Below are 21,524 nucleotides of genomic sequence, written 5' to 3' on the forward strand. Positions count from 1 at the left end.
AAGGGAGTAGATGGATGATGAAAGCAATGAGATATCAGAATAGGGCATCATAAGTAGGGTCTGTGAGTCCAGGGGACTCTCACAAAGGGTTCTGGCATAACAGTGGGAGTCCCAGGCATGATAATTGGTTCCCAGTCATGTCAAAGGGGGTCCCAAGCATGATAAAGGGTCCCAGGGATGATAATGGAAGTCCCAGGCATGATAATTGTCATAATAATTGGCTCCCAAGTATGATAATGGGGTCCCAGGCATGTCAATGTGGGTCCTAAGCATGATAATGGGTCCCAGGCATGATAATGAAAGTCCCAAGCATGATAAAGGGTCCCAGGCATGATAATGGAAGTCCCAGGCATGATAATGGGGGTCCCAGGCATGATAATGGGGTCCCAGGCATGATAATGGGGGTCCAAGGCATGACAATGAGGTCCCATTGTCTTGATTATGGGGTCCTCAGTATGATAATGGAAGTCCCAGGCATGATAATGGGGGTCCCAGGCATGATAATGCTCCTCAGGCATGATAATGGGGGTCCCAGGCATGATAATGGAAGTCCCAGATATGACAATGGGGGTTCCAGTCATAATGATGGAGGTCCCAGCCATGATGATGGACTCCAGGCATTATAGCGGGGTCCCAGGCATGATGGGTGTTCTAGGCATGATAAAGGGGGTCCCAGGCATGATGGGTGTTCTAGGCATGATAATGGGGGTCCCAAACATGATAATTGGGTCCCAAGCATGATAATGGAGTCCCAAGCATGATAATGGACCCCAGGCATGATAATGCACCCCAGGCCTGATAATGGACCCCAGGCATGATAATGCACCCCAGGCATGATAACGGACCCCAGGCCTGATAATGCACCCCAGGCATGATAATGGACCCCAGGCATGATAATGCTCCTCAGGCATGATAATGGACCCCAGGCATGATAATGCTCCTCAGGCATGATAATGGACCCCAGGCATGATGGGTGTTCTAGGCATGATAATGGGGGTCCCAGGCATGATGGGTGTTCTAGGCATGATAATGGGGGCCCCAAACATGATAATTGGGTCCCAAGCATGATAATGGAGTCCCAAGCATGATAATGGACCCAAGGCATGATAATGCTCCTCAGGCATGATAATGGACCCCAGGCATGATAACGGACCCCAGGCATGATAATGCACCCCAGGCATGATAACAGACCCCAGGCATGATAATGCACCCCAGGCATGATAATGGACCCCAGGCATGATGGGTGTTCAAGGCATGATAATGGACCCCAGGCATGATAATGCTCCTCAGGCATGATCATGGGGGTCCCAGGCATGATGGGTGTTCTAGGCATGATAATGGGGTCCCAAACATGATAATTGGGTCCCAAGCATGATAATGGAGTCCCAAGCATGATAATGGACCCAAGGCATGATAATGCTCCTCAGGCATGATAATGGACCCCAGGCATGATAACGGACCCCAGGCATGATAATGGACCCCAGGCATGATAACGGACCCCAGGCATGATAATGCACCCCAGGCATGATAATGGACCCCAGGCATGATAATGCTCCTCAGGCATGATAATGGACCCCAGGCATGATAATGGACCCCAGGCATGATAACTGGGTCCCAGGCATGACAATGGGGGTTCCAGTCATAATGATGGAGGTCCCAGCCATGATGATGGGGTCCCAGCATGGCAAATGTACCAATAACAGTAAAAGAAATATGTGCAGCCATATGCTCTTATTGGATAGGACTTTCCTTGTTTGAAAAGAAACTTTGCTAAAGGTGGCATAAAACTTAATATCTTATCATGACATGGGATTCAGAGTACAAATTATTTGTGTCTAGTTTCATATGTTATGTGTATGAGGTTATTTGTGTCAGGTGGTCAGGCTCGCTGACTTGGTTGATGCATGTCTTCATATCCCAATTGCATGGATCGATTCTCATGATATCACTCACTGGATTGTCTGGTCCAGACTTGATTATTTACAGACCACCGTCATATAGCTGGTGCGGCATTAAAAAACAAATAACAATAGCAAACAATATTGCAGGTCTCTAATCTATCCAAAAAATATTAATACAAACTTGCTGTCAGGATAGTGTGTCACATATCAATGTCTGATTCAAACTTGTCAGTATCAATATAGTAATATAATTTTCTAACATTCAAGCAGGTAAAATTAAATTTCACCTATCCCGACAAATGTTTCCAGTCACAAATGGTAGTCAACAGTTATTTCGGACACTACATCTGCCAGGAATCTATATTTTGCGCTTGCATGCATGTGTCTTCAGAATGTTCATCTGGAGATCGGTCCTGCGGCTGCCAGAGAACCATGCTGCGTATGGCGCCCTGGTGGACAAGGGAGCTCACCCTGCTTACTCCAAACTTCACGAGGCCTACCCTATAAAGAGCCGAAAACTGTTGAGAGTACTGCAGAGGTCAGTATTTGTACACCTCAGTCCTGATAATCATTTTAGAAACATAGAGTGTCTGAGAAGTGAATGAGCTCTTGAATAGCTCTACTGTCGTGAGATACAATATCTTGTTTATGCATAAAATAAACTGATAAAATATGCAAACTAAAAATCTTGATGACTAAGTATTAATAATCTACTAAAGGCATAATGTTTGATTCCTCACTACTGTTTCAGAGTCCTGTCAGCGCTAGCACACTGGTCACCAATATTTGGGGAAACCCAGTATCTTCCCATGCTTGCCTTCCCTTTCGTCAAGCTCTTCCAGAATAACCACCTGGTCTGCTTTGAAATCATCGCTACTCTCTTAGGTAAACATCTTGAATAAGTTATTTTCTCAACAATATGTGTTCTAGCGTCATCAAGTCCTTGGGTGGCCCAGTGGTCTAAGCTGCTCCATTTGGATGTACAGAGGTGCATCCTATATATGCTGATTTGGGGTTTGGATTCAAAACTTCTCTCAGGGAAGATCCAGGTTAGAATAGGTCTTCAGCAACTCATGCTCGCTGTAAAAGGAGACTATGCTTGTTGTAAGAGGTGACAAGTGGAATCGTGTGGTCAGGCTCACTGACTTGCTCGATGCATATTATCATATCCCAATTGTGTAGATCGATGATCATGATGTCAATCACTGGATTGTCTGGTGACTGCCCCTGGAATATACCTGAGTGCGGCGTTAAACAACAAACAAACATACCCTTGGTCTGTCAAAAGTGTCTTATCTATAATTGGAGAGTTCTTTCTGCATTAGGGGGCACGGGTGGCCCAGTCGTCTAAGGCGCTGCGATTCGCAGTGCAGAGTTGTGTCCCTTGGCCACGCCAGAAACTTATGATTGTGGGTTCAAATCCTGGTTAGCCCCAATTATGTTTCTAGGTTTGTGAGCACCATACCCGTGCTTGTGGGTTTCACTGAAGTGGTAAACATCTGAGACCTGCATCCCTTCAGTCTTTCCTCCCACATTAAGCTGACACGCCGTGATATAACTGGAATAATGCTAAAAGCGGGGTTAAACCCAACTCACTCACTCTTTCTGCATTAAGCTCACACGCCATAATATAGCTAAAGTACTTTTCAAACTGATGTTAAATAACAGCTGGTCTCAAGCATCATTTAGTAAGAACCTATCCTGATACATGTCAATAACTTGGTTGAACCAGGGTGTGGGGTGCAGGGGTTGCAGGGGGTGCGAACACCACCTTTTTCCAGACACCTTACATGTTAAATGCACCCTCGGACAAGTCACTTCATGAATTGAGTATCATGTGCACCCCACCTTTTCCAAATCCTTGACCCGCCTATGTCCTAAGTCTCCTCGAGTCAAATATCTTTTGGTCTGGTAAAGGTGGTTATCCAAAGTTCATATTTAACACTAAAGTCTGCTGGAACTGATGGGAGATTCGGGCTGCTAGACTCAAAACTTTTGGCACAGACTGCATGATTTATTTTAATTCCTGTTAACTCTCTGCTCTTAAAACTAGTGTGATCACTTGCACCATCATCTGGTATTGCATTGAAAAATAAAGATTTATCTCTGTGTTCGTTGATACTACAGCTTCTAAAATGCCACCAAATGATATTGTTTCATGATGCTATACATATCACAACATCACATATACAGCAGACTTTACTCTTAAAAAAGGCAGGGGTAGATTTAAAAACAAATTTGTATGTCGCAAGCAGGGCTTGCTCCTTTTAAAAGTTACAGACCCTTCTCCCAACTAACAGGCGTACAACTACATGGTGGTGGCTGCAAAGTGGCTGTACCTGAGATCTTGTAGCAACCTAGCATGGCTCCTCACCCCTAAAACTCTTTTTCCTTCACTCTGAGATGAAATCTTGGCTTCCATTTGCCTCATTTCATGGCGATTTATGAGCAAATAAAGATGTTGCTGTACACAACATTACAAAATAGCGGCTAGTTGTCATTCTACCGAGATCCAATTAAAAAAATTAAACATACACAGAGAAGGGGTGAAATCTTTATTAGCCAGGCAGGCCATCTACTTTACGTTTCAGCAAGCCCTTTGTAATTTTGACTGGTCATGGGCCAACGGGCCAGCAGTTAAATTGACCCCTGTAAAGAGACTATTTACTAGCCTGACAGTCTTAACTAGCATGACAGTCTTCTACTTATTCCTAGTTGTTATAGTTGAGAAGACTGAATAAATTGAACAAGTAAAGAAATAATGAAGACTTGCTTTCCTAAATAGAATTTCATTATTGTAAGTACGGATTTGTTTCATGAACAACCAGTGCCTTTTTTCTGGGGTATGCGGGTAGCTAAGTGGTTATCTACCCTAACTTGGAACGTGCTGAAATAAGAAACGTGTTATTTTGGGGGAGCCCTAGGAATAGGATTCTGTAGAAGAAATTCATACATGTGACATTAATGTGGTGTGATTATTCTGCAGGCAACTGGGGTGGCCACTGGTTTGAGTATTTCCCTAACCCTCCAATAAATGTGTTAGCCATGGTGGAGAACATCATTGCTCATCATGACAGATACCTGCTGCAACACTTCGTCAAGTGCAAGGTCACTTCACAGGTAAGTGAAGAAATACAGTGTTAACTTTATTGCAGCGATGTTGCACATTAAGATGAAAGTTCAGTTACTGTTAACAGTTGGTGAATGATTACACACCTATGCCCTGTGCATGGGTGTCCTCCCATAAGAACTATAAGCCATAAGAACTACATTTTCCCGATGGCAAGGGCGTTAACTGACTACAAAAGTCCAGTTTCAACCCTTGCTGAACTAGGCTGGAATTTCGTGGCTCAATCATAGAGCCAACAGTGGCTATTATGACTTATGTCCTTTCTATGTTCCTCCTACTGACAGGGGCGGTCAGGTAGCCTAGTGGTTAAAGCGTTCGCTCGTCACGCCAAAGACCCGGGTTTGATTCCTGACATGGGTACAATATGTGAAGCCCATTTCTGGTGTCCCCCGCCGTTATATTGCTAGAATATTGCTAAAAGCGGCGTAAAACCATACTCACTCACTCACTCCTACTGACAATCAGATTTCACCCCTTATATATCACTTTTATTGCTTTAAACAAAATAGCCAATCTAGACGATCTGATTGATAGTCAAGGTCTTTATTTTGTAATAAAACGGGTCTTACTTCAAGAAGTACATCAAATCATTTTAGCACCTAGATTAAAAGCTTTAAATGGCTTACAGACTTTTTTGGATTACCATATTCGACGTAACAAGTGCCAAGGGAGCTCTCAAAATTAGAAATAGGGGCTCTTATTTGAATATAATTTTGGTGAGAATAAAAACAGAGCTGAAAGATCGTAAATTTCATGGTTTATGCTGACAGCCTGAAATGATACAAAAGAAAAGTCTGTGCATATTATACACGACAGATTCATTTTCACGAATTTAAGTGCCCATAATTAAGGGTGCATATAACACACAAGTGTATTTTATACACGATTAAATAAGTCTTGTGTACATTGATCAATCGGAAGGGGTGCTATTTGGGATTGTTCACAAGCCAGTATATTAGCAAATATCGCCGTGGGCACTTATTTCGTCAAATACGGTATGTGCCAAAATAGAAAAGGTGGGAAAAATAAAGATTTTAAGAATGTTGTCGGGTTTGTTTAAGATTCATTCCCTAAAGAAAACTTAAACATAGGGACAACAATACAAACAAACAACAAAAACAGTTTTTCTTATTTTGTGTATTTTTGCAAAAGATAATTCAAAATGTTAGGCTATTTTTTATTTGTAGAATAATGAATGAGTTGTGTGGCCTATACAGTTTATGCCAATCAATTACTGTTCACTGATTTTTCATAATGTACCTTAGCTAGTGTCATTAGAGAGAACAATAGCCCAAATCGCAGCCTGCAAACTGGACAATCACACCTGTCTGACATAAAATTATCACACATCATTAATCATCACCGTTTCTTATTGATGAAATTCGATGAACTAACATAACCCAGTGATGGAAGTATGACAGGAAGTACAAAGGTAAACCGAGAAAAACAACACTGAAATCATGCAATTGAATTCAAATCTCAATGTCATCATGAATACAAAGACTTTTTCTTGTGGATAACAACTTCGTTTATTCTTTGTAAAGCTGTTTCAGAGCTACTTCTTGACCCTGAACAAAAGAAGTTGTTGTCCTTGAAAAGGTGTCATGTGTTCATGTTTTTCCAACTTCTAAGTGCCTATCAAAGACTTTGATGTAATCATATGAAAATTTGGACCAGGTGAAATATGTTACTTTGGGAGGATGTCCTGTGGAGATGTAATAAAATATATCTTCTATTAAATTATGCACAAATCATGATAGTAGCTGAAAAGTTTAGCTTGACCACTAATATTCTATTTTTTATGATGCAACTGTTGAACAGAACTCATGCATTCTTTTTGTATTATTTGTATGTGGTATGGAACATATTTGCATTTGCTAGTTCTTGCTATTAATAAAACTGTAAATTTAACAAAAACATTTAAGAACATTTTCTTTTCATATCTTTTTTCAATTTCTTATTTGATCTTCGTTTAACATATTTACAGGACAAGATGGTTGCATCTCAGGAATTTAACTATGAATAAATAATTGAAAAATAGGATCAATGAATGTGCATTATCTATGTCTACAATACATTGACTCTCAAATGGCAATCACAGATAGACAGAGTTTGCTAATTAGGTAAATGACCTCAGCCCTTAATTAATGGATTAGCTGTGTTCCCTGTCAATAGGGTGGCAGTATTGTTATCACTTGTGGGCTTGGCTGAGTGATCTTGTTCACTGATTGTTTGCCACCTCTGAACAGTGAGCAAGCTTGTGTGACTAATTGGTTGACACTGGTCTGCAACTATGTTCACTCACAAGCCAGTTAGCACCACAGCCTACTCTTATTGGCTAATTCGCAACTGGCCCTAGCTTCTGATTGGTCCACATACTTGTCAGGCTCAGATTCATGTAGTCTTGCTTAATATACCTGAACACTGCCAGAAACTATCATTTCTGAATTTGTGGCATAAGCTCAGGTCTAAATCAGTGATTTGTCACACTTGTCAAAGTCTGTTGAACTTTTGAAGCTCAGAGATGGCATCGATAGTTGATCTGCCCACAGACAGCTGCTTGTACTATACAGGGTCCTTGGCCAAGCTCTCCAGTAACCCCATGTTCAGAGAGCTCCGAGCTGCCCTAGTTCCAGAATGTAACAAAGCCAGTTCACAGTTCCAGGCTGCTAAGCATGACAAGGAGCTGAAGTCTGTTGTGGAAACCCTCGATACCCCTACATTCTGTCACAGTGACACACTAGACCCTTCATTCACTGCAGTCCAGGAGGCCAGTCTTCAGTCTGAGTTCCGCCAGATCACTCATCACCCAAAGGTTCTCGAACTTCAGACATTCTACTATAGTAACATTGCTGACATTGAGAAGGAAAGAGCAGCTGCAATCACCAGCCTCAAGACTTCCCGTTCGATACACCTACAGAAAGAGATGTTGAGTGTTCACAATCATTTTGACCGTAAACGTGTCCACCTGATCAGCAGAGTGACATCCAGCCTTCAGCTGCTGAAGCAGAAAATCCCTCCCTCTGACGTCAGCTCACAGAAAGACTGCTCACAAGGGAAGATGAGATCACGGCAGCTTAGTCCCAGGGCTGTTCAGATCATGACGCAGTGGTACGAGCAGCATCTTCACAACCCCTACCCTAGCGATGATGAGAAGGTGAAGATGGCTGAGGAAGGTGGTATTTCTCTATCTCAGGTCAAAGCCTGGTTTGCCAACAAGCGGAACCGCAGTGCTAACACCAAGCCGAAACGTCAGAAGATGCAGGTGGAACAAAGCCTGATGTCTATTTGTAGCGAGCTGAGCGGCAGTGAGAAGACGCCTAGAATGTATGGGGATATTATCCAGCAACTCTCCGACATTGTGAACAGATCCAATATGTTCAGCACAGACCAGATTGATTTGGAATCTCTGTGAACTAGGATCACTGTGAGATGAACTATGGATGTGATAGTGATAGATCATTATTTTGATGATATTGACTCTCACTGACAAGAACATCCCAACTATCATATTGATTCTAGGATATTGTGTTTAACACAACTGATGCAGATGCAATGGCTTTTCCTTGAGTGATTGCTGATAATGAAGATGCTACAAGTGCCACAAGCTCTATGCATGTGTATTTATGGCAATGTGTATGAGATGACTGAAGGAAACAAAGTGTAGTGGACATATTGATTTGATATGCTAATTGCCTGAAACATGTTTTGTTTTAGATTTGTATCTTTTCATTGCATTCCCCAGTAATAGTGCTGTTTTTGTGCTTTTCACATTATTGTACATAGAAAGTGTATTGTAAATAAAATTGCTTCCCCTTACTTGCAGTGATGTATTTCTCTCTTTGTATTCCTGTGTCCTGAATCAATAGTCCAGGTCAATGTTTGGTTGTTCCAGAACACTGATAACTCAATAACTAAAAAAAAGTTGAGGACCACCCTAAATTCTTTCCTATTACAAAAGTTAATCTGCCGTGCCATGACAGATTATCTGTAGTAAAATGAAAGAATTGGGTGGTCCTCATCTTCTTTTGAATAGTATATAGCTACAGGCATTGTGCTCTGCTGCGTATTTTCAGACAAGATCTGCACGTTGCAATTATTGCTTGAATGAAACTTAGACATTGTTTCCATGTAATTTGGGTGATCATTAGATTGATATGTACATTCATACAATTTGAATTGGGAGACAGTGGCCGAGTTGTCTAAGGCGCCACTATTCACTGTGTGGGCACGCGAAAAACCTATGATTGTGGGTTCGAATCCCAGTTCCCCCCTGATTATGTTTCTCGGTCTGTCAGCACCATACCCTTGCTCATGGGTTTCACCAAAGTGGTAAATGTCTGAGACCTGCAATCTTTCGGGATTTCCTCCCACATTAAGCTGACACACCATGATATAATTGGAAATCTGTTAAAAGCGGCGTTAAACCCCACTCACTCACTCACTCATCTAGTCACCCTTAAGACGATGATCTCCATTCATACTCAAGTCATCCAGGGAGATAATTTGAAACTACAGGTGAAATGGGGTTTAACATCACATCCACGATTATTGCACATAGCAAGTTTGATATGCACATGTGTGTGGCTGCTTGTACAAGTTCAGACTAATGCCATTTCACAGTGCCACAGTTTAACATGCATGGACACCCCACTCAGACCCGGTATACCTACTCCAAGCTGTCCAGTCCTTGTTGTTTTCTCTTAATGCTGACTGCCAGGCAGGATAACAACAAGTGTTATGTTTAACATCTCTGGGTATGACACAGCCGGGAATCGAACCACCAACTTCCGCTCTGAGCAGACGCTCAATCCACAAGACCATGAAGGCAGCTTTGAAACTAGAAGCATACAGGCTTACCTTTTACAGCATTTCCATGTGACTGGGTGAATTGGTTTTAGAAGGTGTTCAAGCATGTTTCCACATATGATCAAAGAAGAAGGAAAAATTCATTGTGTGAGATAGAATAAGTATATTAATATACAATTTATTGGAAAATGTCCAAACCCAAATGATTAACTGTATTGCATATAAGTATCACTAGTCTTGAGACCCGCAAATTGAAATTTTATAAGCTTTCAAATCGTCATGTGCCACTTGTTATGTTGAAAAAAACCCTTCAGATTGTCATTCCTGTTTTCAGATTTACGGCTGGCCTCTTCTTGAAACAGTTTTTTCTGAGGTCCTAACCAAAGAGGAGTGGTTGATGATGTGGGACAATGTGTTCAGTAATCACCCATCCTTCCTGCTGATGGTGGTGGCTGCCTACTCCATCTGTGCTCGAGGTCCTCTCATGCAGTGTACAGAGCTGGATGACTTCAAGGTAAGGAGCTACAGCAGCTAATTGGTTTGAATATTAATAGGAAGTATTGAAACTGCCTTACACTGTTGATATGGTAGTTTTGATAGAAGTAATCATATCATAGGAAAATATAATATCATTCCTCTCTTTCAACTTCCCACTCTCTTTCCCTCTACTTCTCCTTCCCTCTCTCTTTCAGTTTCACTCTCCCTCCCTCTTGCTGTCTGTCCCTCTGGGGGTATGGGTCTCCCAATTGTCTATGGAGCCACCATTTGCTGTGCAAAGTTTCATCCCTTGGGCACTCTAGGTTTGTCAGCACCATTCCCGTGCATGTGGGTTTCACCTAACTGGTAAACGTCTGAGACATACATCACTTTTGACTTTCTTCCCAATTAAGCTGACACGCCATGATATAACTGGACTAGTGTTCAAATGGCATGAAAACCCAACTCACTAACTCAGTCACATTCTTTTCCTATCCCTCTCCCTCTCCTTCCCTTCCACTCTCTTTCCCTCTCTCTCTCTCTTTTCTAAGGTGTTGTGTAGATTGTTTACCTTAGTGATGACAGGATCCGATGATAGTTGTTTCGTCACACATTAAGCAGACATTCTGTGATAGAAACAAAATGCCATACCAAGTAGTGTAACATACACCTCTCTCTGAATTATGGAGCTAATCAAGGCATCAGGTAGAATCTGTTCTACACATCCTGCCCATCACTTCTCCAAAGGTGATGTTAAATCTTTATCCCAATGGACCTACACTCTACATCTGTGCTTGCCTTGCAGTACTTCTTCCACCACCGTAATGCTGTAGATGTGAAGCAGGTGCTGAAGGAGGCTCATCGCCTCATGGCATCTACACCTGCTGACATTCACCCACGCAAGTCTCTGGAGGAATTCAAGCCTCTCACAAGAGGGCAATACCCAGTGTTTAACAAATACCCCAAGTTTATTGTCGACTATCAGGTGTGTGTATATGTTGAAGTGAAACATAGAGTACCAGTACACAATCTTTGTAAATAATTGTCACACCCTGTGATAAGTACCAGATAGAAAAGGCCTGTGAAGATCCGGGGAAAGAATAGGTCTTCAGCAACCCATGTTTGCCATAAGAGGCAACAAACGAGATCGGGTGGTCAGGCTTTTGTGTGGATCGATGCTCATGATGTCAATCACTACATTGTCTGGTCCAGACTAGATTATTTTCAGACCCACGTAATATAGCTGGAATATTGCTGAGTGCGGCATTACACAACAAACAAACAAAAACAGAGAGCAAAGTGCAGACCCCTTTGTCACCTGTGTGTGAAAGTTGGCTGGCTTTATCATGTTTTTAAAATTGCCAATATTTTGTGTTTCATCTTTGTTTCAACAAGTTAATTTAGAAAAAAAAGAGAAGAAAAATGATATAAATATCTAATATCAACCCCACATTGAAATTTCACTGAAGTCAATTTTGTGTTCAGATGACCTCATGATTTCAATTTGTGACTTCAAGACAGATTGACACTGTCATATTTTGTTCTCAACAATCACTTCAACTGGTCAATCAGTATTAAGAATTACTTATAAGCACATGTGCTCATATTGGAGAGTTAGTAAACTCCTTTTTACCCCTGTAGGTAATAATTACATTTTTTTGCACATTTTATCCGAATGGAAGCGTATGGGACTTATAATCTTTTGTTCAGGAGCCAATGACAGGGTTGATCTTAGCCTGTTGTGTGGATGCTGTTAGTTAAATGATCCTCAAATAACCACTGTTAAATGTCAGTTTTTTGTGGTCAAAGTGTTCTGTGCCGTAACCTGCTTGTCTTTTTTCAGGTACAAGAACGGGAAAGGATTCGACAAGAAGAAATGGAATATCTCCGACAGAAGTAAGGCACTTATTTTTATTACACTAGTGATACAAACTCTAGCATATGTTTTCATAATCATATGTATATCAACTTAGGAGGGTAACTGATGGAAGGACACTGTCCTCTAACCCTTGGACCAGTCGATAAGTATTGAAACTTGAACACTTGGACTGTCTATATATCTGTTGCAGATGACACACATCAGCTAGATCATTCATCCTTATTTCATTCGTCCCTTATGTCGAGCATGGAGTACTGGAGACCTTCTCTGCTCACTGATTATTTTGCACTTGAAGTTCAAATAACAGTAATGATGTGGTTCCCAACAAAGTCAACATTCTACATTTCTCAAGATTCCCATAGCTCCCATCATTTTATGTTAGTCACAGTACCTGTACTAATATTACTTAGGATAAGGAGGCCATGTTGTCATACCTTCAGCACATTTTAAAGTATATGTGTTGTAGGAAGTATGTTGTGTCTGTGTCAAGTGTGTGTGATGTTCTCCAGGAAGGTGTCGATGGAGGTGCAGCGGGAGACACTGAAGAAGCAGCAGGAGGAAGAGGCATGGTACAGACAGCAGCAGCTGCTGACAGAGGCCGAGGAGAAGAGGCGCAACATGATTCTGCATGAAGAGGAGAAGCTAGTGGACCAGAGGAAGAGGTGAGTGCAGCCCAGGTGTACGCGTACAAGAAGTTCTCTTTCTTCTTTCATTACCAGTACATATAGTCAGTTTGGAAGCTGACCACAAAAAATAAAAGTAGTATATCTTAAGTATTCCATTTCAAAAAATTCAGTTTTCTGATAAATAGTTATCTTATTCAATTATGAGTTGCCTCCCGAGTTTCCTGTACTGAGCTGCGTGTTACAGTCTGTTTGCCTGGACAGAGCTGCAGGTTACGGACTGTTTGCCTGGACCAAGCTCCATGTTACAGACTGTCTGCCTATAACAAACTGCATGTTACGTACTGTTTGCCTGTACTGAGCTGCACATAACAGACAGTTCGCATGTACCAAGCTGCATGTTTCAGTCTGTTTGCGTCTGAAGAGCTGCATGTTACATACTCTTTGCCTTTACCGAGCTGCATGTTACTGACTGTTAACTATACAGAGCTACATGTTACTGACTGTTACTATGCTAAGCTGCATGTAACAGACAGTTAATTATACCGAGCTGCATGTTACAGACTGTTAACTATACCAAGCTGCATGTTACAGACTGTTAACTATACAGAGCTACATGTTACTGACTGTTACTATGCTAAGCTGCATGTAACAGACAGTTAATTATACCGAGCTGCATGTTACAGACTGTTAACTATACCAAGCTGCATGTTACAGACTGTTAACTATACAGAGCTACATGTTACTGACTGTTACTATGCCAAGCTGCATGTAACAGACAGTTAATTATACCGAGCTGCATGTAACAGACAGTTAATTATACCGAGCTGCATGTTACAGACTGTTAACTATACCAAGCTGCATGTTACAGACTGTTAACTAAACAGAGCTACATGTTACTGACTGTTACTATGCCAAGCTGCATGTAACAGACAGTTAATTATACCGAGCTGCATGTTACAGACTGTTAACTATACCGAGCTGCATGTTACAGACTGTTAACTACACTGAGCTGGATGTGACAGACTGTTACTGTTTGTCTGTACACAGCTACATGTTACAGACTGTTTTCCTGTACCAAGCTGCATGTTACAGACTGTTAACTATACTGAGCTGCATGTAACAGACTGTTAACTACACTGAGCTGCATGTTACAGACTGTTTGCCTGTACCAAGCTGCATGTTACAGACTGTTTGCCTGTACCAAGCTGCATGTTACAGACTGTTTGCCTGTACCAAGCTGCATGTTACAGACTGTTATCTATACCAAGCTGCATGTTACTGACTGTTATCTATACCAAGCTGCATGTTACATACTGTTAACTATACTGAGCTGCATGTTACAGACTGTTTGCCTGTATAGAGCTGCGTGTTACTGACTGTTAACTATACCGAGCTGCATGTTACCGACTGTTAATTATACCGAGCTGCATGTTACAGACTGTTTATTAAACCGAGCTGCATGTTACAGACTGTTAACTATACCAAGCTGCATGTTACAGACTGTTACTGTTTGTCTGTACACAGCTACATGTTACAGACTGTTTGCCCCAACCAAGCTGCATGTTACAGACTGTTAACTATACTGAGCTGCATGTAACAGACTGTTAACTATACCGAGCTGCATGTTACAGAATATTAACTATACTGAGCTGCATGTTACTGACTGTTAACTATACCGAGCTGCATGATACTGACTGTTAATTATACTGAGCTGCATGTTACAGACTGTTTGCCTGTACCAAGCTGCATGTTACAGACTGTTAACTATACTGAGCTGCATGTTATAGACTGTTATCTATACCAAGCTGCATGTTACATACTGTTAACTATACTGAGCTGCATGTTACAGACTGTTTGCCTGTATAGAGCTGCGTGTTACTGACTGTAAACTATACCGAGCTGCATGTTACCGACTGTTAATTATACCGAGCTGCATGTTACTGACTGTTAATTATACCGAGCTGCATGATACTGACTGTTAATTATACTGAGCTGCATGTTACAGACTGTTAACTATACTGCAGGGATGTGAAATCGCGTTTTTTAAAACAGTAGTCCTCGGAAAAAAACATATTCCGCGTAAAAATTAAATAATTTTTTTTTTTAAAAACACTCCGAAAAATATGATCGAAAACCGGACAACCATCGCGGATTGTCCTGTTTTCGATCAGAGCTTTCACCATCATACGTTTTCTATCACGAATACTTGCACTATAACGTGGGGTGTGGCGTCACACAGAATTGTAAATACTCAGTCAGCTGATGGCTTGTTTTTAAGATAAAGTTGTCTTTTAGCCTGTAAGTGAATGAGATGTTTTACAGTTGTTCATGTGATTAGCGAGAAAACTATGAATGTTTCTTCAGCGTAACAAAGCCCCATAACATGGGGATATATGTTGTATTAATGTCTTATGTTTGCAATGGAGTTTTGTTTTTTTCATCAAAAGGTAAGTACAAGGTGAGTTTTTTTTCAAAATGCTTCAACATGGGGAAAGGGTCAGACATTGCACGCTTGTGACAGTTGTCCTTGTGTCTGGGGGATGGGGGTTGAAGTTTATGGCAGTATTGCTCCTAGACCTGGAAAATGCAATCAAATGTTTAAAAAATTTCTCGGGGGGGGGGGGGGGGGGGGGGGGCATGCCCCCAGACCCCCCTAGAATTTTCCTCTTTTTTCGTGAAAACCTGCTCACATCCCTGATACTGAGCTGCATGTTACAGACTGTTAACTATACCCAGCTGCATGTTACAGACTGTTTGCCTTTACCGAGCTGCATGTTACAGATTGTTTGCCATGAACCGGGAGGTAAAGCTCAAGGAACTGCAGCTGCTGGATGCTGCCAGACAGAAGTTCCTCCACTTCCAGCAGAAGCAGAGAGAGGCGGAGCTCAGGAGGCTGGATGACGAGATGCAGAGGAAGGTGGGGGCTCTAGCTAGCTTTGCCATGTGTGTTACTGCATTAATAGCAAACTTTGCCAAAATATCTTGCTGTATTTAATAGCCAAGTTCAAATATTGATCAAACTGAAACTTTTCCTCAAGCCAAATAAATTTCATTTCAGATCTTAGAACTGAGAAAGAAAAACAATATCAAGAAATGTTTTGTTATTCCTTGAAAAGTCCAGATATTCCTGGGCTTTAAGATCCATTTAACAACATTTCTCAAGCAGTTAGATTGAGTCCCACAGAGTTGTTTGACAATATCAATTTGTGTAGAATGTAACATGATGCCCATCTCATGTTGTATCTGTAGGCTCTAATGAGGGACCAGGAAACAGCAGCAGCTCTGGAGGAGGGGGAGATCAAGAACCTGGAGCTGCAGCTACAGAAGAAGATGTTTGAACAGGTCAGTAGGATCTGCATTAGCTTATGTGATTAATCTACTCTTCTTTGGTGCTGCAGTTTCCACTTGTTGTTGGAACAAAGTGGTGAATAATGTTGATCTGGCAGCTTAACCCAATACAAATCAGTACAATTCTTACTGCTTATTGTTGGGTCAGTCTATTTCCAAGGCATATCATCTTGCTGTGATTTCCTGCTCCAATTATGGGCGGTTGTCCAATACCCCAGTATTTGTGGCCTGTCTAGGTTGGCATGCATTCATGAATGAGTATGATCGACTTGTCTGAGAAAATTTGTCATTGTTACATATTTCGTGCATTTTATGTTAATTTGCTCACGTACCTATCTGAAAGTTGTGAAAAGACTCTAGAACCTTTGATGGGTTAATTTGAAAGGGCCCAGTCATCTACAGTACTGGAATTTGGTGTGTAGATTGAGTTCCTTGCCAGGATCCACTGGTCGTGGATTTGAATCACAGATTGGTGCTGATTTGATCCTTGGGTTTTGTCACCATACTCGAGAGTTGCACTAGATTAGTAAACTTGTACAACCTGCTTCACTTTCAGCTTTCTTCCCAAATTAAGCTGACTTGTCAGGATATGACAAATACTGTTCAAAGCTGCATAAAATCCAAGTCTATTTGTTCAGCTCAGAGTAAAGTTGTCATTCATGATGTTGTGCACAGGAACTGTTCCGTGAGTATGCGACAGCATCACACACACTGCGCACAGAGAAGGACATGCACCGGAAACAGGTGGAGCTGGAGGAGAGAATACAGAACCGTCTTAGGGATGCTGAGAGGGAGCGTGAACTGGAAGTCAGGAAGGTCAGTCTCCAGATTACTTACATCACGTGTCCAGTCAGCCATTATGTAGCTCTGTACATTTTGAACATGTTGTCCATTAATTACAATTTCAGAAAATCACATCATTATATGTGTTCATCATGTTCAAAGTCTTTCAGTGTGATTTGAAGTAATAATGATGTTATGTTTCCTATTAGTATGTTGTGTTATGTTTAATTAATGTGTTAGCCCTACTTGTTATGATTTCATATACTTGGTTATTTCACCTATAGTATCAGCTGTTATCTTTCCTGCTATGTTGACTATAAGTATTGACTTGTGACTACAGATGATGTCTCAGAACCTGGCCCAGGCATCCCAGAAGAACATAGACATGTGGGCTCACAAGGAGATGCAGCATCGCCATCAGCTGGAGGACCTGGAGCGGGAGGCCAAGAACGTGCAGGTACAGCAGCAGGGGGACAGTCACTGTGTCTTTCATCTTAGCGTATTGGGCATTCTGGCCCGCATAGGTCCCAGGTTGCCCATGTAGGGTTTGAGGAAGAACAGGTCTATATTCAGTACCCTCTGCTTGTTTCCATTGGTATTCCAGGGCTGACTCTCAATGCTAGTCTTCCATGGTTTTTCCAGGGGTTGAAGATGTCTCTACTATCCCATACTTGTCTTCAATGGGCATTACAAAGGTTGAATAGTCCCCAGTCACCACGACCATTACCCAATGATTGTCTCCAATGGTGATTCCAGAGGTAGGATAGGTCACCAATACCCAATGCCTGTCACCCATAGGGATTCCAGAGATATAATTGGTCTCCAGTACCCCACACTCCTTTTAACCCCTTTTTCCGGATGTGCCTGTTTATAATTATTACCTGATAACGTTTTTGTGCTATGGACACAGTCTTCATATATACTGGTATCTTCTTTTTCACATGAACTTATCTCAATGATAGTTCAAAAGTATATGGTCCACACTGTCACTTTATGCAACAATAGTGTTTTGTGTAATCAGCCATTGGGTCCTAATTTTCCTAATGATTTTTTTTTTTATCTTAAGATACTAACTATACCAGGAACCGGAAGGGCCCCTTGGTTCTGAGGCTGCATTATTTGTATTTACTATCAGCCATTACAACTGTTAGTCAACTGGATGTATGGTTTCGTTGCAGTTGTCTCGTCTACATGTCCAAAACAGGGAGCTGGAGCAGGAAGTGCACAACTTGATGAGGAGATGCCATGATGATAGGGTAAGACAACACTGATGTGCCTGGGGTGAGGTGGGGTTTAATGTCACATTCAAGATTATTGCACTTCTCTAGCGATGTGCATGCACATGTGTGTGGCTGCATAGCCTCATATTCCAACAGGCATATGTACAGTTCTTGGTAGAAAGTGAGGTGAGGTCAAATGGGGTTTAACAGGGTTTAATGTCGTGTTAAATATTATTGCACTTATATTGCAACGTGCATGTGTGCACACACCTGTATTAATCCAGACTCATGCAGCTTTTATAGTGCTATCCTGATGAGATCTCACATGCATAGCCCACTCACACAATGTAGTGTGACTCCGAGCTGACCAGACCTTGTTTCATTCCCCTAATACCAATACTAAGCAGGGTAACAATAAGGAGCATCTTTTTAAGATCTTTTGATATGACGAGGCAGGGTAACAATCCACCGACCTTCAACTCTCTGGGCAGACATTCTATCCACCAGACTATGGAAGCGGTCTGATGTTGCTGGGAAGGTAGCTGTGGAAGGTGCACCTTTTCCTGTGAGCATTTAGTCGTACCAGGGTACACTGATCGTGGCTTTGATTTCCAGAATGGCCTCGGTTATAATCCTGTTCGTGAGCACCATACCATCCTTGTGGGATTCACTGAGATGAAAAGGTCCATGACCTAAATACTATTTAAGGCTAAGCTCAATTCAGTCTCTCATCCTCATCTGGGCTAACAAACTTGAATGATGTATTGTTTGTAGGAGGATGAGACAGAGGCTGGGTATAGAGACTTGTTAGCGGACCAAGACGACCGAGAGAACAGCGGGTCACGGAGACTGCAGAGTCTGGAGGAAGATGTCCACACTGGGCGCCAGCATGCCAGGGACCTGTCTCAGCAGGCCATTGACATTGTTAACAGTGAGTATCGGACGCAGTGTAGTCAGACAGCTAGGTATCTTATGAACTTGTCCTAAAGGATAATGGACACACAAGTACCAACATACTTTAGCCTGCAGAATTAAAATGTTTTTGTATGACATCAAATGTGCTTTGAAGTGTTGTTTTGAGCTGGGGAAAAATGAATGTAGACCTGTGCTTTAGGTGATGAAAATCTCCCACTCACAAACATTACTCACACAGAGAGAAAATCACAGGCTTAAATGAAGGCTTCAGAAATATTTTTTTTTTTTTTTTTTTTATGTGGGCAATGGCCAATCTGGATGAGTACAATTGCAGTTTTTAAAAAAAGCATTGAGTTGATGATAGTTACATTGATTATGATAGGAATTACGGGTTATCATCTTTTTACAGTAGCAAATATTGGGAAGCAAGTAAATAGTGTCTATGTTCCACTATTGACTGGAATTGTGCACAACCACAAAAAGCTAAAGTTATGACGTAAATGCTGTTGGGATATCGTGCAGGAAGCTGAGACACCTTAAGTCCCCATGATTCCCAGCGAGGTGTCCTAGCTTTGGTTGCTGGTGGTTTATAGCCCATGCTTTAAATAGTTGTAAATAAGATTGTTATGACAGAATATGTTTAACAAATTTGTTTTTAAATATAACTTTTTATTCATGACTCAGTTGTATATATATCAACTTGTTCCCATTGCTATGTGGCTGACATGATGCTGATGCGACTTTAAACTTTAAATATTTGCTACTTAACTACAGTAATTAATGCAGTATATATTTGAATATTGCAGGATACCAGAGGGCTTCCTATCATGACAACAATGAGTTGTATGACAGCGTCAACACAGATGATAACTCAAAACGTAAGTGAACCAGTATTTGTAATAATTATGTGGATGCATTTGCTTTTATAGTCCACCACCTTTTCTTCAGAATCAATCATTCTATGATATTGTTTAAGTCCAGGCGAACTTGTAGTCCCAACTGTATCTTTAGTTAATAACTGTCAATCAGTTGTGTCCCTTAGCCATGCCAGGATCAGCTTAGGGGCTTAAATCCCTGTTTCAGCCCCATAATGATTCCTTGTTAGCACTATTCACATGGCTGTGGCAAAAGTGTACAGTTTCCTTCCACAATATACGGACATGCCATGATATAGCTGAAGATGAGTACTGAACATAAAATTTTCGCCCAGCCTGTCTTGAGTGTAGACATACCTTCTCCACTAAGACCCTCACGACGTAGCATGTGACAGTCGTGGCCATTGTAGTAGTGTCAAGCAATGTTCCCAGTGTGCCCATCTCACGGGTGAATCCTTCAACATTTATCTAAGCAAGTGCCATAGACGGGAAATTGACTGGTGCTCGAAATCTACATCTTCATCGAACATTTGCAAGGTTCTCCCTTCTGTCAATTCGTCAAAGTCTGCTTCAACTACACCTCCTGTCGACCCTCTTAGCGCTCCTTGATCATCAGCAACCAGTCGTCTTTCGTCTCCAGCTTCTTCGTGTGATGTTCCTTTTAGTGGCGATTGCTTCCCTTCGTCCAAAGATACTGGCGTTCCTCTATCGATAGTGACAAATAAGGCTTCACCTGGGACTGGTCAAACAGGTTCATCTTCTACTTATGATCAATGGAGCAAAAATTGATCTCTCTCTTCTACCAAGGGTAGTTGTTCCAAGAAAAGTTGATCACAGGATTTGCGCTCTAAGGATTGCTCGGTCTGAGGATTGTGAAACTCGAGATCGACACACTCACGATCTATGATTGGAGGATCGACCCTCTTGGGACCCTACTTTGATGTCCCATGCTTAATCTCCTGACGAGGCTTTTATTAGAGGATCTGTTGTGATGATTCAGGATAAGATCACCACCATCTTGGACCTTCTCTCACATCATGCCGGATCGATCATGTCTCTTCAACATCTCTCCGGTGGGACAATCTTCAACGTCCTTTAAGGCGTGCCTGTACCAGCATCCCAGGTCACCTCAGTCTCTCTTCACGAACCTGATTCAAGATATCGCACAGTATGTCACATGTATGGGTATGACACCCATTTCAAGGTGTCAATCTCCTTGGACTGCAGAGACAGCATCTGGAGGAGCAGAAGAGAGAACAACGGCATCCACAGTTTGTTCCTGCCCGGCAGGACCTCCATGAAATCCGGAGTGGGAAATCGAGTTCCTTTCGTGACTGAAGACGAGGCTGTCAAGGACAGCAGGGATCCAAGTTTTCCTCCAAGTGCACCGTGTCGGGTAGTCTGCCAAGGCAGGCGACTTGTCCACCAAGTGACTTGCATCAGCTCAGCTTTGGGTGCTCGAGGAAGGCTAGGGTATCTGCTCCCCATCATCCAACTGTGGGATAAATGCATAGTGGGAGATAGGATCAGTTTTGAAAGTTGTAAATTTTACATTAAATTG

General features: G+C 41.8%; 2 protein-coding genes across 2 annotated transcripts in view; both read left to right on the plus strand.

The window, feature by feature from the left end:
• LOC124142570 (TBC1 domain family member 31-like) overlaps window positions 1-21,524 on the plus strand; it is a 34,222-nt gene that overhangs the window by 11,326 nt on the left and 1,372 nt on the right. Inside the window, exons 10-23 of the mRNA XM_046511130.2 lie at window positions 2,293-2,439; window positions 2,653-2,786; window positions 4,888-5,021; window positions 10,175-10,354; window positions 11,123-11,302; window positions 12,161-12,213; window positions 12,706-12,858; window positions 15,604-15,739; window positions 16,072-16,164; window positions 16,846-16,986; window positions 17,294-17,410; window positions 18,132-18,209; window positions 18,948-19,104; window positions 19,895-19,966. Of these exons, the coding sequence (XP_046367086.2) occupies window positions 2,293-2,439; window positions 2,653-2,786; window positions 4,888-5,021; window positions 10,175-10,354; window positions 11,123-11,302; window positions 12,161-12,213; window positions 12,706-12,858; window positions 15,604-15,739; window positions 16,072-16,164; window positions 16,846-16,986; window positions 17,294-17,410; window positions 18,132-18,209; window positions 18,948-19,104; window positions 19,895-19,966 (1,775 nt within the window). The remainder of the gene's footprint in view (window positions 1-2,292; window positions 2,440-2,652; window positions 2,787-4,887; window positions 5,022-10,174; window positions 10,355-11,122; window positions 11,303-12,160; window positions 12,214-12,705; window positions 12,859-15,603; window positions 15,740-16,071; window positions 16,165-16,845; window positions 16,987-17,293; window positions 17,411-18,131; window positions 18,210-18,947; window positions 19,105-19,894; window positions 19,967-21,524) is intronic.
• On the plus strand, window positions 7,448-8,856 carry LOC124142571 (homeobox protein HD-12-like). The gene has a single exon (XM_046511131.2). The coding sequence runs from the start codon at window positions 7,556-7,558 to the stop codon at window positions 8,444-8,446; it is 891 nt and encodes a 296-aa protein (XP_046367087.2). The 5' UTR covers window positions 7,448-7,555; the 3' UTR covers window positions 8,447-8,856.

Source organism: Haliotis rufescens, unplaced genomic scaffold, assembly GCF_023055435.1.
Source record: "Haliotis rufescens isolate VD_foot unplaced genomic scaffold, xgHalRufe1.0.p SCAF_17, whole genome shotgun sequence".
Classification (NCBI taxonomy): Eukaryota; Metazoa; Mollusca; class Gastropoda; order Lepetellida; family Haliotidae; genus Haliotis; species Haliotis rufescens.

Coding starts and splice junctions, on each gene's coding strand:
- LOC124142571 (XM_046511131.2), top strand. CDS start 7,556: ATGGCATCGATAGTTGATCTGCCCACAGACAGCTGCTTGTACTATACA.